This window comes from Condylura cristata, unplaced genomic scaffold, assembly GCF_000260355.1.
Source record: "Condylura cristata isolate star-nosed mole 26May11 unplaced genomic scaffold, ConCri1.0 scaffold00009, whole genome shotgun sequence".
Lineage (NCBI taxonomy): Eukaryota > Metazoa > Chordata > Mammalia > Eulipotyphla > Talpidae > Condylura > Condylura cristata.
Genome location: NW_004567110.1, coordinates 11,702,050 through 11,719,816, shown reverse-complemented (window position 1 = coordinate 11,719,816; position 17,767 = coordinate 11,702,050). Strand labels below are relative to the sequence as shown.

At 38.0% G+C, this 17,767-nt stretch overlaps 1 protein-coding gene across 1 annotated transcript in view; it reads right to left on the bottom strand.

Moving 5' to 3' along the window:
* Nucleotides 1–17,767, bottom strand: part of ATAD2 (ATPase family, AAA domain containing 2) — a 55,651-nt gene that overhangs the window by 20,570 nt on the left and 17,314 nt on the right. Inside the window, exons 8-13 of the mRNA XM_004679606.2 lie at nucleotides 17,284–17,401; nucleotides 13,321–13,428; nucleotides 11,049–11,157; nucleotides 10,705–10,820; nucleotides 5,684–5,858; nucleotides 4,786–4,874 (exon numbers count right to left, since the gene is read on the bottom strand). Coding sequence (XP_004679663.1) covers nucleotides 4,786–4,874; nucleotides 5,684–5,858; nucleotides 10,705–10,820; nucleotides 11,049–11,157; nucleotides 13,321–13,428; nucleotides 17,284–17,401 — 715 coding nt within the window. The remainder of the gene's footprint in view (nucleotides 1–4,785; nucleotides 4,875–5,683; nucleotides 5,859–10,704; nucleotides 10,821–11,048; nucleotides 11,158–13,320; nucleotides 13,429–17,283; nucleotides 17,402–17,767) is intronic.

Here is a 17,767-nt window from a genome sequence, read left to right as displayed (position 1 = left end):
GTCTTACCCCAGTTCTGTATACACAAATAAATAAATCTTAAAAAAAAAAAAAAAAAAAAAGCCACAAATAATCCTGGCAACCACTTCATTAAGCATAATTTCACAAAACAATGTGAGAGTTCCCAAGTAAGGACAGCAATAAAACTAGTGAGTACATTTCCTTTACCACTTTCTGAGTTGTGTTGACTGCTTTCTAGATGGGGTAATTTAATTTATCCTCTATCTTCCATGTTTCCTGTACACTAAAGAGATCTAAAAGCTTATAGATGACCCTCCCTGGTGGCGCAACAGGTTAAAGAACAGCATTGTGAAGCAGTTCACAGCCACTGCATCTCAAGTTCAATCCCCAGCAAGGGACGAAATCCACGTAGCGTGGCAGACCTCTTCTGATCTGCATGCTGCTCCCCTCAGCAGTGTATCTCAGTCTATCTACCTGTTCTGCTCCTGGCTCTGTCTCTGGTGAATCCTCTCACCCCCACACTTCTGACCTGTATCCGAGTTCTTGTAAGAATAAATAAGCAAACTTAAAAAAATAAAAGCTTATTGATTCATGTTAAAGAATTGGGACAGCGGCCCTCCCTGGTGGCGTAGCGGGTTAAAGCACTGCACTGAGAATCTAAAGCCACTTCCGCATCAGTTCGATCCCCGCCTGCCCCGGAGGTGACCACATGGTGTGGCAGACCTCTCCTGACCCACCCGCTGCTCCCCTCAGCAGTGTACTTCGTCGATCTGCCTGTTCTGCTCCCCACTCTGTCCCTGGTGAAGCCTCTCACCGCCCCTGAGCCTCTGGCCTGTACCCCAGTTCTGTATGTACAAATAAAATCTTAAAAAAAAAAAAAAAAGAATTGGGACAGCACTTTTTTTCTTGCATTTATAATAATTTTAAAAAAGGATTTCATTTACTTTTAGGAAGAACTGGGGTGCAGGCAAGAGGTACGTGGAGGTAAAAGGATTCACCAGACAAAATAGGGAGCAAAACAGGAAGATGTACTGAAATACACTGCTGAGGGGAGCAGCAGGTGAAACAGGAACGGTCTGCTGTGCCACGTGGGTCAGCTGCTTGGCTGGGGATTAAACTCAGGTTGTCACAGTGGTAGTGCTGAGACTTAACCCCTAAGCCACCAGGGAGACCTTAAAACAGATTTTCTAAAAAATTAAGGTGACACTGGCCCTCCCTGGTGGTGCAGCGAGTTAAAACACAGCACTAAGAAACTAAATCCACTTCAGCATGAGTTTGATGATCCCCGTCCCGGAGGTGATCCACATGGCACGCAGACCTCTTCTCTGCTTCCTTCAGCAGTGTACTTTGTCAGTCAGCCTGTTCTGCTCCCCAATCTGTCACTGATGAACCCTCTCACCACCCCTGCACCTCTGGCCTGTACCCCAGTTCTGTATGAATAAATATATCTTTAAAAAAAAATTAAGGTGACACTAATTTACAACACTGTGCATGATTCAGAAATTTAGGTTCCCACTTCTGCAGAGTATGTTACCATACTACAACCAAAACCTAGGTACCCATAGACCCTTGTGACCATAGTAAAATACCAAGTACTTTACTGTATTCCTTAGGAGTGACATAATACTAGGTTCTCACTAGGTCAAGTATTGTTAGCATACTGCACTCACAAAATTCAATGTCAATCTCTTTTACCATATTATTTGAGCAGTCAGGGTTTCTTAACCTAAGCACAAATGATATTTTAGGTCAGGTAATTTCATTGTTGTGAAAAGTTGTCCTATGCACTGGAGGATATACAGCAGCATCTCTGGTCTTCATCTATAAGATGCCAGAAGGACTCCTCCTTTTCCCCAGTTGTGACAACCAAGAATGTCTCTAGGTATTTGTCTCCAAACTAGGGCATATAAATCACTCCAATTAAAAATCACAGGTCGGGGCCCTCCCTGGTGGCACAGCAGGTTACAGCACAGTACTAAGAAGCCAAAGCCATTTCAGCACGAGTTCGAGCCCCACCCCGGAGGTGATCCACATGGCACAGCAGACCTCTCCTGACCCGCAACACTGCTCCCCTCAGCAGTGTACTTCATCAGTCAAGCCTGTTTTGCTCCCCACTCTGTCTCTGGTGAATCCTCTCACCACCCCTGTACCTCTCTGGCCTGTACCCCAGTTCTGTATGCATAAATAAGTAAATATTAAATAAATTTAAAAAAAACCATAGTTCTAGATATACTATATCATAAGTGGCTGAAAAATGGTCACTTTTAAATCACTTCATCAATTATTAAATTACGCTGAATCATACCTGGATAATGGCTACAGAAGAGCAAAAAACAAAAGCTTCACTCAACTCTCCTCATCCACTTTCAGAGTAATGAATCAAAGTCTTAACTACTTTTAGAGCAACCTACTTAGGTTATTTTAAAAGAGGTCTTAAGAAACGTTTTTCGGTTTAAAAATATATATATTTATTGATTTCAAACTACTGTAATCGTTGTTCTTGTTTAAACTGTCCTATCTTTGGCTAGTAGAACTCCTTCAGAATTGGCTCTTACATCATTCTGATAGGATTTCATTAGTCTTTGGTTATAAGCTTTTTCTGACTTGCCTTGCTTAATCCCTGCCTCAGTTCTGCGATCCACCACTCCTTTAAGAATCCTGGTATTAAGAGATGATAATTGTTTTAGGAGTATTAATTACTACTGAATTATTGCTTCCATGCCTTTTTAGTGTCCAGAGTTAGGAAATCTTGTTATTATTATATATACAGATTTTTTTTTTTTGCAAAAAAAATTCATGGTGAGTTCATGCTGGTATCTCCAATTCATGATAATGAGTTTAAGGTGTTAATTTAATGTATTTTTCATTTGTATTTTCTTTCTCTTTAAGCTAAATCTTTTCTCTTACCACATTCACAAAATTACTTATTTACATTATTCTACAATATTATTACTAACAATAAATAACAGTTCAAATTATGTATAATGAACTAACTTCTAGAAAAGCTTAATTATTAATTATGTAGTTAAAAAACTTGCATTCTAAATCTTTCTCTTAAATTACATACATTGGAGATGTTGTGTGCTTATGAAAATTACAATACTTTTTCTCTTAACATTTCTTCAATCCATAGCAACCATAGCAAATATAGCTAGTATTCATTACTAGACAGCAAAGTGGTGACCACATTGTTAGAAGTTTCTGGGCTCTCCCTGGGGGTGCAGTGGGTTAAAGCACAGCACTAAGAAGCTAAAGCCACTTCCACATGAGTTTGATCCTACTGCCCCGGAGGAGATCCACATGCGCAGCAGACCTCTCCTGACCCTCCCACTGCTCCCCTCAGCAGTGTACTTCATCTATCTGCCTGTTCTGCTACCCTCTCTGTCTCTGGTGAATCCTCTCACCCTTCACATCTCTAGCCTGTACCCCAGTTCCATATGAATAAATAAATCTTAAAAAAAAAAAAGTTTCTGCCTTTGAACAATGAATATAGTATGGTTAATCATGAAATGCATATACAGATACAACTATTTTTACAATAGCGCGTAACAATGAAATGTTCTCAGAGCAACAAGTGAAACTGTATAGCATCAAGTCAAAAGAAGTCAACTAGTATATTGTAAATATTTGCTTGGTGTTAGGAAACTTAAATCATCCATAGTACTATATTTTGTTCCCCATTTATATTAATGTTACATTAATAAAATACAACACATGCATATAAGGGGGCTTGCAAGTATTTGTTTTAGGATATTCATACTTAATTATTTCTATATAATTCATGAGACAATTTGAAAAGAAGCTCTGAAAAACTAAGATAAACAGGCAATGGCACCAAGGAGAAATGGTCCCTTAGGTAAAGCTGTTTATAATGGGGAGATAAAATTACCTGTACTGCTTCCCACTCTCTCTGGTAAATCCTTTCACCCCACCCCCACCTCTGACTAACACCTCAGAGCTTGTATGCATAAATAATCTTAAAAAAAAAAAATACTGTGCTTGACTGCTGGTGGGAATGCAAACTAGTATAACCATTATGGAAAACTGTTTGGAGGTTCCTCAAACTGCTAAACATAGAGCTTCCCTACAACCCAGTAATCCCACTCCTAGGTATCTACCCAAAAGACACAAAAACAGTGATTCAAAAAGATACATGTACCCCCATGTTTACTGCTGCTTTATTCACAATTGGAAAGACATGGAAACAGCCCAAATGCCCAAAAATGGATAACTGGATTAAAAAGACGTGGTACATATACACAATGGAATATTATTCAGCAACAAAAAGAAACACATGTCTTTTGCAGCAACATGGATGGAGCTGGAAAAGATCATGCTTAGTGAAATAAGCCAGAAAGAAAAGGAAAAATACCAGGTAGTTTCTCTCATAGCAGGAATATAACGGAACTGGCGAGAAAATAATGATAATGAACAGCTATATAGAGACATTTCACGGGAGAGGAGTGGGGAATGGGATCAAAAACAGCAGGGGGAGGGAAATGCACTGGTCTATGGTGATGGCACATGGGTGATCTGGTGATGGGAAACCCAAAGAGATTGCAACTGAGATGGAAAAATGCACAAAAATATGTAAAAATAAACTACTATAAAATTAAAAAAAAAAATTCCTGTGCTTGAGAACACACTGCTACCAAAAACAAGTTCATTTTCTTTTTTGTGCTATATACTGGAGTTCTCCTACCAAATAAATGAAATTACTGATTTGTAATATTTCTTTCACTACAGCCCTTTATACTAATGCAACATCAATACAACTCAAAATATAGGAAGAAATATGTATATAAGTGCCATTGAGCAAGTTTCACCTGTGAATTTGATCTTGCCTGCTTGAACGTACTGGAGCCAGACCATCGATTTCATCAAAGAAAATAATTGATGGGCGCATCTGATAGGCCTATGAAGCAGATTCAGTGGTTGCAAATTACCAAGAAAAACATCAAGTATAAATCTATTTTCATTTCTATTTACTTGCAAGTATTTATAAATCTAAATGTAAATTCAAGAACAGTTTTAAGGATTCTGGTAAACTGTGACTTATTTTACTTTCAACTGGAAATATTTAAAACACAAACTTTACTGTTCTAAATGCCTTCGACTTTATATAGTTTTCGGAACACACAAACAAAAACCATTAGACCAACTGTGGAAACAAGACAACTAGCAGCAATGAATGACAAACTTCCTTCATCTCAGAATGAATGAGGAAAAAGGTCTCATAGTTTTAAAAAATCTATTTCAATAAAGTTAAAATAAAGCAGCTCAGTGAGTTCCACACAGATTAAAAAGCATGTAGAGCAATGTACACCTCAGTATTATCTCACAATATGCTACCAAAACAATTTGAGGCATCAAACTGAAAGTCACTTTGGGGCACAACTACAACTTGAATATGAGATATTTTATACTGAAGACTGTTGTTTTCAGTATGAAATTACCACTCTTTCCCTAGGTATGAAGACCTAGGAATCCAGAGAATTTAAGCCCAATTATTCCTTTCTCTTCTTACAATAAAACTCATCATTATAGTATGCTGACTTTTATCTTGACATACAAAAGAAAATTATCTTAAAAAGATTATGTATTTTGTCTATTTCATCTAAGGTAATTTCTATGAAAATTGATTAAATGCAAGATATATTTCATCCTTACATAATAGCATTTACATTGATTACATATCTATGTAGATAAGCTTTAGTATCATACCTGATCAAATAGCAATCGTAGCTGTCTTTCAGACTCGCCTACCCATTTACTCAGACAATCAGCACCTTTCCTCATGAAAAATGCTACTCTCTTATCTCCTTGACTGCACTCATTGGCAAGTGCTCTAGCCACCAGAGTTTTCCCAGTTCCAGGTGGACCATAAAATAAACAACCCCTGTAAAGAAAGTTTAGTTTAGCACTACATTAAAAGATGAATCATTAAAACAGTTAGAAACTGATTTTATTAATGTGCTTACTTAGTAAAACAGTGAGGCAAATGAAGTATTGTTCAATTCACACAATTTAATACATGGAATACTGATACTCTAGAAGTCATAGGAAAACCCTTCATTTGAAATATATATATATAGTTTTTACTCATCCATCATAATCACCATATTACTTTAATCTTGCAAACAAGACACACTTAAAAAGACGTGGGGCCCTCCCTGGTGGCATTCAAAGAGCAAATAAAGCATAACACTAAGAACCTAAAGCCACTTCAGCATGAATTAGATCTCTACCCTGAAGGTGATCCACATGGCACAGCAGACCTCTTCTGACCTGCCCACTGCTCCCCTCAGCAATGAACTTCATAGATCTGCCTGCTCTGCTCTCAACTCTGTCTCTGGTGAATCCTCTCACCACACCTGTGCCTCTGGCCTGTACCCCAGTACTATATGCATAAATAAATAAAACTTTATTTTTTTTAAAAAGAGACAACTTATATAAATAATGGTTGGGTGGTAAGGATTAGAACATAAAAAAAGTAATACCTGGTGAATTCACTGCCATGAGGTAACCTACAGCTATCTCAGAATATTTGCAAAGTTACTCTTTGCTTTTAAGACAGAATTCTGATAAAATGGGTTCTACTCATTCTTTGTAGACATGTCAAAAGAATGTAGAAACAGAATGTGTCAGGGATAAAGTTCTACCAAAGTAGTAAGAGATAAACAGTTTCAGATCATAAAATAACTGCTTTTGAAAAGAAACACTTATTGGCTTCCCTGGTGGTTCAGGGGTTAAAATTTCAGAGATATCACCACTATGGCATGAGTTCGATTCCTAGTCAGGGAGTTAACCCACACATGGTGTGAAGACCTCTCCTACCTTGCTTACCACCACCCTTCAAAGTGTACGTCAGCAGATCTGCCTGTTCTGCTCCCTGTTCACTCTGTCCCTGGTGAATGCTCTATCCCCTGCACCTTTGGCCTACACACCAGTTTTTCTATACAAAGAAAGAAAAATTTAGAATATTAAAAGAGAAACACTCATGGCAGTTAAAGAAAAACAAATGACAAAATAAAAAAGGCAGGGGAAAAGAATCAAAAGTGACAGGTAAAAAACATTGAAAGAACAAAATATACATAAAAAAAAGCAGATAAATGGACAATAAAAACCAGATGGGGAAAAAAAGGAATTATTAACAAATGAAAACCATCAAATGAAGTAAATGTACAAATGCCAAAATAGGAACAGATTTTTAAATTGAAACAACAAATATTTGTGGGATTACACCTTAAAGAAAGTATTAAGGATAACATAAAAAGGAAGAGTGAGATGTTCACGTTGACTTCTGTGATCATAAAGTTAGAGAAAAACTATAGCCAGTAATAGCTGAATCACTTAATGTAAATAGAATCTAGTCACATGATTAAATATCATTCAGCCATTAAAATACAACGAGAACATATCATGTGAAAAAGGCAGGCTGTGCCCTCACTGGTAGCACAACAGGTTAAAGCACAGCACTGTGAAGCAATCTGTAGCAACTGAAGCACAAGTTCGATTTCTAGTCAGCCGGGGAGGTGACCCACATGGAGCAGCAGAAATCTTCTGCCCAGAACACACTGCACAGTCGCTGGGATTAAGTTCTCTCCTGGATATTGTAAATAGGGGAGAAACTACAGCTAACTCTAGCCAAAACTTAGACAATATGAACAAGACTGGTGACCCAGGGGAAATAGGAGGGTGAAGGCAATGGAAGAAGTGAGGGGGAAATTATAACCAAGACCTCCCCCACATACAAATCTAGAACAAGGAAAGAACAAAAAACAACTGAAAGCAACTGGGAAAGCTGAAACATCTGAAAACCACAGAAGGAGAAACAAAGGTTGGGAGGTTGATTTGCCTGGAGGCAAGCAGGATTACTACAGATTCACCTGTGGGAAGGATAAGACTCAGCCTTCTCGCTACTTTGTGGGTAAGGCAGGGGTCTGGCCTCAACCCGTGGGAATACCCGCCCCCCTGAATCAGCCAGAGGCAAGGCAGCAGCACTCCCACCTTGAACAGTGATTCCCTAATAGTGGCAGCCAGTGAATAACACTGGCATGAGCCCTAGCCAGGGAACACCTCCCCTGCTGAAACAGGCCGGTCTCTGCTGTGAACAGGGTGCCTAGTGCTTTTATTACCCTGGGATCTGCTCAGAGCATCACCATTTCTGAAATGGGAAATTTGAGCTAAGCCCCGGGACCTTACCAGCTGAGAGGGGCACAAAAACCTGCGCTCAACTCCCACCATTAGCTGGAAAACGGCAGGGCATGGTCGAAGGAGCTAAAAACAGGTGGAGCTTTGCCCCGAAAGGGGAAATTTGCACTTTTTGCTCTGTAGGACCTTGAGTGTGGAGCAGGGCATGACAGCTTGCACTCAATTCCGTGCCACTAGCTGGAAGAGTGGTAGGGCATAGCTGTAGGTGCTGAAATAGGTGGGGCTCTGCCTGGAACAGGGAAAGTTGGCTTTCACTCCCCAGGATAGTGGGGTATGACAGCCTCGGCTCAGCTCCTGGCTAGTAAAAAGAAAGGCAGCACGGTGTGGCTGTAGCTCACTGGAACATGCCGGCTTTCCCTGCAGTAACAGGCGGCATACAGCATCTGGTCATAACTGAAGTTGGACATGGCAGAGCCACCATTACTAGTGCATAGTACCTCATCCAAATTGGAAACCAGGCCAAGGGTGGGACCACTGCCAAAAGGAGCGCAAAGCCCCCTAAACAAAATGGTAAAAGAAAATTTCCCCACCACCAACAAGAATGTGTATTCCCTACGATAATCACAAGCCAAACTCTCCTGACAAAAACGAAAGAGACGAGAGGCATCACAATCCTAGACTTAAGATATACTACAAAGCCATTAATAATCAAAACTGCATGGCACTAGAACAAGAACTGACATACAGATCAGTGGTTTTGAATAGAAAATGCAGATATAAGCCCACAGGCTTATGAACAGCTAATTTTTTATAATGGAGCAAAGAACATGCAATGATAAAGAAAGTTCAACAAATGTGCTACATGCAAAAAAAATGAAGCTAGACTACTACCCTGCACCATGCAAAAAACCCAACTCAAAATGGATTAAAAATCTAGACATTTAAGACCCAAAACCATAAAATATCTAGAAGAAAAGGTAAGCTAAACAATGCATGACAGACATCTCAATAACATCTTTAAAGATACATCACCCAAAGCAAGATAGTGAAGGAAAGGATAAACAGCTGGGACTACATCAAATTAAAGTGATTCTGTATAGCAAAAGAGACTAATTAAACGCAACAAAAATAAAGTGAAAACCCCATCAAAATATGGCAAAAGAGCTAAAAAGACACTTGCTGTATGGAGGCTTCTCAAAATGCTAAAAATAGAGCTCCATATGACCCAGTAATCCCACTGCTAGGTGTCTACCCACAGGACACAAAAACACTGATTCAAAAGGAACCCTGCATCCCCATGTATATCGCTGCTCTTTTTACAATAGAGAAGATATGGAATCAACCCAAATGCCCAAAAATAGATGACTGGATTAAAAAGTTGTACATGGTAATAATACTCAGCTACCAAAAAAAAAAAAAAACCCCACAAACTCATGCCTTTTGCAGCAACATGGATGAAGCTGGAAGGAATCATGCTTAGTGAAATAAGCCAGAAAGAAAAGGAAAAATACCAGATGGTTTCACTCATAGCAGGAGTATCAAGGACAGGGGAGAAAACAATAATAATAATGAACAACTACATACCAGAGACATTTCACGGGAGAGGAGTAGGGAATGGGATCAAAAATGGGGTGGGGGAGTGCACTGGACTATGGTGATGGCACATGTGTGATTTGGTGATGGGAAGCCCACAGGGTTTACAAATGAGATGGGAAAAGGCACTAAATGATATAAAAAAAGAAAACCAAAAAACTATTATTACCAAATAAAACCCACAACTATAAACCAAAGACATTTTTAGGGGGGTGGAAAGGGAAATGGGATCAGAACTGGGTGGGAAGAGTGCACTGGACTATGGTGATGGCACAGAGGAGAAATGGTGGGAAATCTAAGGGGATTACAATTAAGATGAAAAATGCACAAAATGACAAATGATGTAAAAATTTAAAAATCTGCCTGTTCTACTCCCCACTGTCTCTGATAATTTCTCTCAAACCCCCCCCCACCTCTGGCCTGTACCGCTGTAGATGCGTAAATAAATGTTAAACAACAACAACAAAAAAAATGGCAGGCTAACATAGTCACATAATTTGATTTTTCCTGAAATACACAGATGAGATAAACAAAACAGGCAAGGTCTGTTGCGCCACATGGGTTAACTCCCTGGTAGGTGATTGAACTCAATAGTGGTTGGCTATAGCTTGATAGTGCTGAGACTTTAATCTCTACACTGACAGGGAGGCCCCAGGAGGCAACTCTTAAAATTCCTGTTCCATCATAGTTCTTTTATCTTCCTTTTTCTTACACTTATGCCTTATTGATTAATTCCTTATTAAATCTAGCCCTGATTCATTTTTCTTTACACAAAGTCTTTCCATAAATTGCCCTATATGGAAACATTGACTTACATAAACTTTTAAATTAATAAGCTTTTCTCTATTATAGATGTTATATACAATGTCATTCACAGGTAAGCTATAAAAAATTTTAGATTCAAAAGATAATATTATTAAACAATAGCACTTATTTCTCCCAAGAAGTAATTGCCTAATTTAGTGAATTTAAAAGAAAAAACAAACTCCTCAGTTTACCTTGGAGGTTGAATTTTGAATTTCTCAAAGACTTCTGGATAAAGTAGTGGAAACACCACCATTTCTTTTAGAGCTGCAATATGATTAGACAGGCCTCCAATGCTATCAAATCGTACCTAGTAGCAGGAGAGTAACATTGACATTCTTAAATTTTCAGGCAAAATTATGTCACCCTACTCCCAAACCATGCCCAGACCACAGTCAACTTGAGTAGCAGTATCTTAGTTGCAGCCTGATTATTAAAAACTTGTAAAGATTTAACTTTCTGATGAAAAAAAATTTTAATTTTGAAAACTAAAGCAAATAACATATAATTTAAGAATATGCTTCAAAATACTACTCACCGAAGAATCAAGTTGCATTGGATCAACATCAGCAAGACTTGCTCCAATTTTCATTCGATCTTTATAAATTCCTTTTAATTCATCTTTCCGAAAATTTAGTGGGAGGCATCTGTTTGTTGAAAAAACAAACAAACAAAAATCCTTCAACTCACCTTTCTCTCCATATTCAACATTAGAATATGGACATTTCCCCTAAAAATTAAAACAAATTTAGGCCCTCCTTGGTGGTGCAGCAGGTTAAAGCACTGCACTAAGAAACTAAAGCCACTTCCGCATGAGTTCGATTCCTGCCTGCCTCGGAGGCAGACCTCTCAGGACCTGCCCACTGCTCCCCTCGCCAGTGTACTTCGTTGATCTGCCTATTCTGCTCCCCACTGTCTCTCTGGTGAAGCCTCTCGCCACCCCTGAGCCTCTGGCCTGTATCCCAGTTCTGTATGCACAAATAAATAAATCTTAAAAAAAAAAAAAATTAAAACAAATTTCAACTAAAGTAATCTTGAGATTATGTATTTCAAATTTTTCATTTTCCTTATAGGTTGAAAACTTAAATGTTATACTTATTTTCTGAAGCTTTATTGTAATATTAAAGATAACAGTCAAACGAAAATACCAGTTTTCAAGATGACACAAAACCTTTAAAAAATTTACGGTTCATGGCCCTCCCTGGTGGCGCAGCGGGTTAAAGCCCAGCACTGAGAATCTAAAGCCGCTTCCGCATGAGTTCGATTCCTGCCTGCCTCGGAGGCAGACCTCTCAGGACCTGCCCCCTGCTCCCCTCAGCAGTGTACTTCGTCGATCTGCCTGTTCTGCTCCCCACTCTGTCTCTGGTGAAGACTCTCGCCGCCCCTGAGCCTCTTTACCAGAAAAACCAAAGTACAGAAAGTTTGACATGACCAAGGTCACCAACTACTAAATGGTCAAGCCCGGAATCAACCCAAGTGTCACCAAACATGCAGCAATTTTTGCCATAAAAATCTCCCAGCAAATGATGTAAAAATAAACTGCTATAAAATTAAAAAAAAAAAAAAAATCTCCCAGCAAAATGTTGAGCACACCAGTATTTGGATCTAAATCAACCTTTTCAAGCAAGAGTTACAACTTTCAGAAAAGTTGTGGTAGTTGTCAGAGACTATACCTAGAAGAATCTGCTTGTTTTATAGAAGGAAAAATGAAAATTGCTGATATGAGAGATTAAGATATTTGAATGAGAATGCCTAGGAAGTACCGAACACAAGTAGTAGAATCAGACCATCCTTTTTACCCCAAGTGTTAATTCTCACTTTCCCTAAAATAAAACTGTCCATGAAGAATTTATACTGTTACCTAAGGTATTTTCAATTGTGGCTACTTAAAGAATTCTTAATACAGTTATATAGCATAAAACCCACAGAAGTGGATGCCTATTTCCAAGAATGAAGGCAAAGAAAAATCCATCTAATCTAAGTATATAGCTTTTACTTTAATTCACTGTTATCTAGTAGAAATGTCACAAATTTAGATTTTCTGTTATCCAAACTAAACAGAGAAAAAAGTAAAATTTTTTTTATTCTTATCCAAAATATTATCGTCAATATACAAGCATTATTTTAAAATTTGAGATATTTTACTGTCTTTTTGTACTAAGTCTTTAACATCCAAGAGTGGTTTTTTTTTTTTAACAAAAGTTTATATTTCAATTCAGAATGACTATATTTAAAGAGTTTAACAGCCACATTTGACTGGTGGCTTCCACACTGCTATAGCATGATTCATTTAGGATGCAAAAAATGTGATATAAAGAATGGCTGGTTTATGCCCCTATAAATATGTTCAAATTGCTTTTTCATTTGCCCATACACGCTGGTCAAGGAGAATTCTTGTCCTATCTACTCATATAATAATTGTGAAAACCAAACAAGTTGACTGGTATATGTGGACTTCAGAATAAAATGAGTAAGTCCTTCATACTTCCTTGAGTTCTATAATAAGAATGTATTATCATTATTATTATAAACAAAAATATATTTGAAATGAAAAAATTTAGTTACTCCGTCAAGTTGGTGTCTACCAGGCACTATTTTGAGTATATAATGGTTGTGCAAGCAGATTGTAACCTATTATTAGTTCAGTTAGATATGTGAAACAGGACAGTATGTACAGGTTTGTATGTTAACCCGTTGTGCAATTTTTCAACCACGCTATACCTATCTATCCCAATTATTCAGTTTCTTATCACTTAAAAAAAAAAAGAAAAAAAGCTGGCAATTAAAAAATGTATCAATATGGCATATACCTGTTGATAGCTCTATTACGGCTCCTTTTTCTTCGTCTCTCAAACTGTTGTTCATCTTCAGAAGAAGAAGAAGAAGTAGAGTCACTACTGTGGATTGCATGTCTTCGCCTAAAGTAAAGAAGAAGACTGAAATTATGATGGAGATGGGCAGGGAGGAAAAGTGTAAGACACAAACATAAGAAATAACAATACAAATAAAGTTTAAAGATTAATACATTTGCTGAACCAATAAAGTAATCTGATTGTATCTTTTGAAGGCAATAAAGAAGAAAAAGGACACTGGATAATAAAGAAGAAAAAGGACACTGCAGTAGAACTGATCATAAAACATTCATTAAAATAGGATATGACCCAAGCACAGTGATCTTTAATCTTGATTCATATCAGTTATCGTCAAAGAGAAAGATAGGATAAAAAGGATATGACAATCAAGTTTAAAAAGTATTGTCAAAGTTCATGATAGTTTCACATTTGTAAGGGACTACCTACTTCCAAATGTCAAATAACCTTAAAAGGAGAAAATGATAAATTTTATGTAAACAAAAGTAAGTAAAGGCAGGCTAAAAATGCTAGGAAATAGGGCTCTCTCTTGTGGCACAACAGGTTAAAAAATGTAGCACTATGAAGCTATCTGCAGACTGGAACATGAATTCGATCCCCGGCCAGGGAGGTGACCCACATGGCCTTGCAGAAATCTCCTGTCTCACCTGCTGTTCCCCTCAGCAGTATTTCAGTAGATCTGCTTGTTCTGCTCCTCAGTGTCTACTGAATCCTCTAGCCTGTACCTTAGTTCTTGTATGCATAAATCTTAAAAAGAAAATGGCACGGACAAGCACCGAAACATATTTTAATTTACTTATGTGGGCCCTCCTTGATGGTGCAGCAGGTTAAAGCACAGCACTGAGAAGCTAAAGCCACTTCAGCATGAATTCGATCCCCGCCGGCCCCAGAGGTGATCCACATGACCTGCCCGCTGCTCCCCTCAGCATTTACTTCATCAGTCAACCTGTTCTGCTCTCTGCTCTATCTCTGGTGAATCCTCTCACCGCCCCTGCATCTCTGGCCTGTAACCCAGTTCTGTATGCATTAAATAAATAAAGTAAAAAAAAAAAGAGATGTATTTATTTATGCATAGAGAACTAGGGTACAGGCCAGAGGTGTAGGGCGGTGAGAGGAGTCATCAGACACAGAGTGGGGAGCAGAACAGGCAGATCAATGCAGTATACTGCTGATGGGAGCAGTGGGCAGGTTAGGAGAGGTCTGCCGCACCATGAGGGCCACCTTAGGGGCGGGGATCAAACTTGAACTGAAGCGGCTGTGGCTACCTTGCAGTGCTGCGTCCTAACTCCTTATGCCACCAAGGAGGGCCTGGAATAGTATTTTAAACATAACCAGAGCACTCAAGAGTGGCCAGTGCTAGTGCCTTGTCAATAGGTTAAGGAATATTTTGAAATATTGGTGAAATAATCATGTTATTATGTCACCTTCTTATCCAAAGGGGTTAAACTTGTCCCAGAAACTGAAAATTTAAGCTGAAGAATAAACCTTAAGTTACAAGAGGTTAGTAATTACACAGTAAGAAGTTCCTATTTAAAGGCACCATTTCTAAAGCTTCATTAGAAATATACCAAAAAACCCTTGGAAGAGGCTGCAGTATGATTTCAAAGTTTCCTAACCATTTGCCATGGACACTAAAAGCGATTTTCAGATGATTCTTTGGATGTGTGCTTTGTTTCTGTGCCTAAGTAGCCAAAATAGGACATGAACTATAAACAGAAACGGATTTAAGTAAAAGGGATGAACACAATTACTGTCATTAATGTTGTTAGAAGGGATAAGATATTCATACCACCTAGCAAGAAAGTTAAAGGGGAAAAAAAGGTTTAAACGGTTACTGTCAAAAGTGACAACAAGTGTTAGTGAAGATATGGAAAAACTGATGTGACTTTTTGGCAATGTAAGGTGGAGCAGCCATTTTGGAAAACAATTTGACAATTTTGCAAAACATTAAATATAATGATATGACCTAACAATTATACCCATTGCTCCCCTCAACAATATATTCCAGTAGATCTGCCTGTTCTGTTTCCCCACTCTGTCTCTGGTAAATCCTCTCACCCCCCCACCCCCCACACCTCTGGTCTGTACCCCAGTTCTTGTATGCATAAATAAATAAATCTTAAAAAAAAAAAATCCAGAGTAGGCTATAGAAACAAAAAATAAATTAGTGATTATTTAAGGCAATAAAGAGGAAGGGAGATTGGAGAGTAGTAACTAAATAGTGAAGGGTTTCTTTTTGAGGCAACAAAAATGTTCTAAATTGAATGTGGTGACATTACACAATTCTGTAAATATACTAAAAATCATTAAGTTGTACACTTAAAATGAGTGAGCGATCAGATACATTACATCTCAATAAAATTGTAATGAAACAAAAATTGGGGCCCTTCCTAGTGGCACAATGGGTTAAAGCATAGTAATGCGAAGCTAGCCACAGTCACTTTGAGTTCGATCCCAGGCCAGGGAGTTATGAAATAATGTGGGCACTTTCCAAAGAGAAAGAGAGTTGATTATGTAAATATGAGCACCCCAGAACTAAAGGGGCAGAAAGGTTTCCTACTCTCTCAAAGATATGTTTATAAACACAATTGATGAACAAGCATGTTACTTCCAGAAACAAATCCATTAAAGATGGAAAAAAGAAATTAAATCTCAAAGTAACTGCCAGCCTCACTTCTGCTCACTCATATAGAAACCCGTCCCTAAGTCAGGCAACCAAGGCAGCTGCTCTGGGCATATGCTTGGTGATGATTTCAGAGAGTACTAGACTTCACTCAACTTTTCTAAAGATACATTAAAGGTAGTGACTATTAAGTCTTTCACAATACGGCACCAATGAGAAGTAACAATTGCACGGTCACCTTGAGAGCAACTGGTTATCCCTGACAGGTTGAGCTTGCCTTCCTGATTTTCCATCTCTCCTCAGGTTGTGTGAAAAGGGAGTCATGAATAAGAAATCTAGAATGTATACCTACAATTTTAAGAATCTGAGAATGAAAAGACCTAGGATCACAAGCAGTATTTCATTTTCCCTGAGAGAGGCATCTGTCAGTATTTTCAAGGTCCTGCCTTTCATGACCAAAACATGATCATATATAGTCGTCTGGCTTCTATGAGATTTCAAGAACTGTTGCCATTAACTGCAATCTCTCAGGACTTTCCAGTTTTAGTTCTTAACAAATTAATAGCATGCGGGAAAAAAGTACCATTTCCTATACCACTTTTTATCCCCTGCTGTTTTAGTCTTCACCAACAAACCTGTTTCATTCACAAACTATTACTACCTGGAAAATTCTAACACATCAGAAAATCATTTATTATTTGGGAGAATAAATAAATAGCAAGACTTCTCTCTTTGAACTTAAATATGAGACAAGCGACAAGTGTGGGGATGCAGAAGGAAGAGGAATTCACAAATAATTTGAACAAAAAAAATTAATGTTACCTATATGTAAGAGAAACAAATTAAAAAACAAAGCAAGAAACGAATGTGAGTGTCATGAGCAGTCCGGAAGTTACATAACTTAGAAAGTTTGTCATGACAGGAAGATATGTCTGTAGTGAAGATTAAATGACAGTGTCTATATAAATGCTTAATACCAAGCTTGGAAAACAAAAACACTAAAGCAAAGGTACTGAAAAGTGGAACAATGGAACAAACTAACTTATCATGGTAGTTACTAACACTACCTATTAGTGGAAGCAAAATAAAAACTAGACAGCAATAGTAGGGATCAGAGCAGTAAAGGCATATAGCTAAATCTTTCAAATATATTGAATTCTGGGATTAGAAAGCACTGTGGAATTCTATGCTGATACATCCAATCCTAAAACTCTAGAATCTCACCCTAAGGTAGACACAATTAGGTTGTCATAAATCAATCACTATTTTCAGAATCAAACCTGTTCATTCGTTTACAATAAGGACTTCTTGGTCCTGCAGAAGATAATCGGTATCTTGATCTTGCAGGAGAAGCTGGGCCACTATAAAATATGTTGGGCTTTCTCTGGTGACGAGGTTCTTTAAAAATAAATAAATAAATAAAAAATCACATCTCTATGATATGCAAGTATAATTTTGTTCTTCATCCAAATACTATAGAGGTGCTTCTTTCCATGGAAACACTAATATACTCACATTTTACTGATCATTTATGTCTACAGGGTTGCCACTGAAATTCTGGACAGTGAAGACAGCAACCATATCACACTGGCCATAAACAACCATTATGACTGTACTGATGATTAACAGCTATTATAAGCCCTACACATGTTAATAAATACTGAGGCTCAACTGACATAAATCCAAAGCACCCCTATTTATATATACTACCTAAGTAGAACACTGTGAAATCAGATAGATACAAACATAAAATTTCAAAATAGC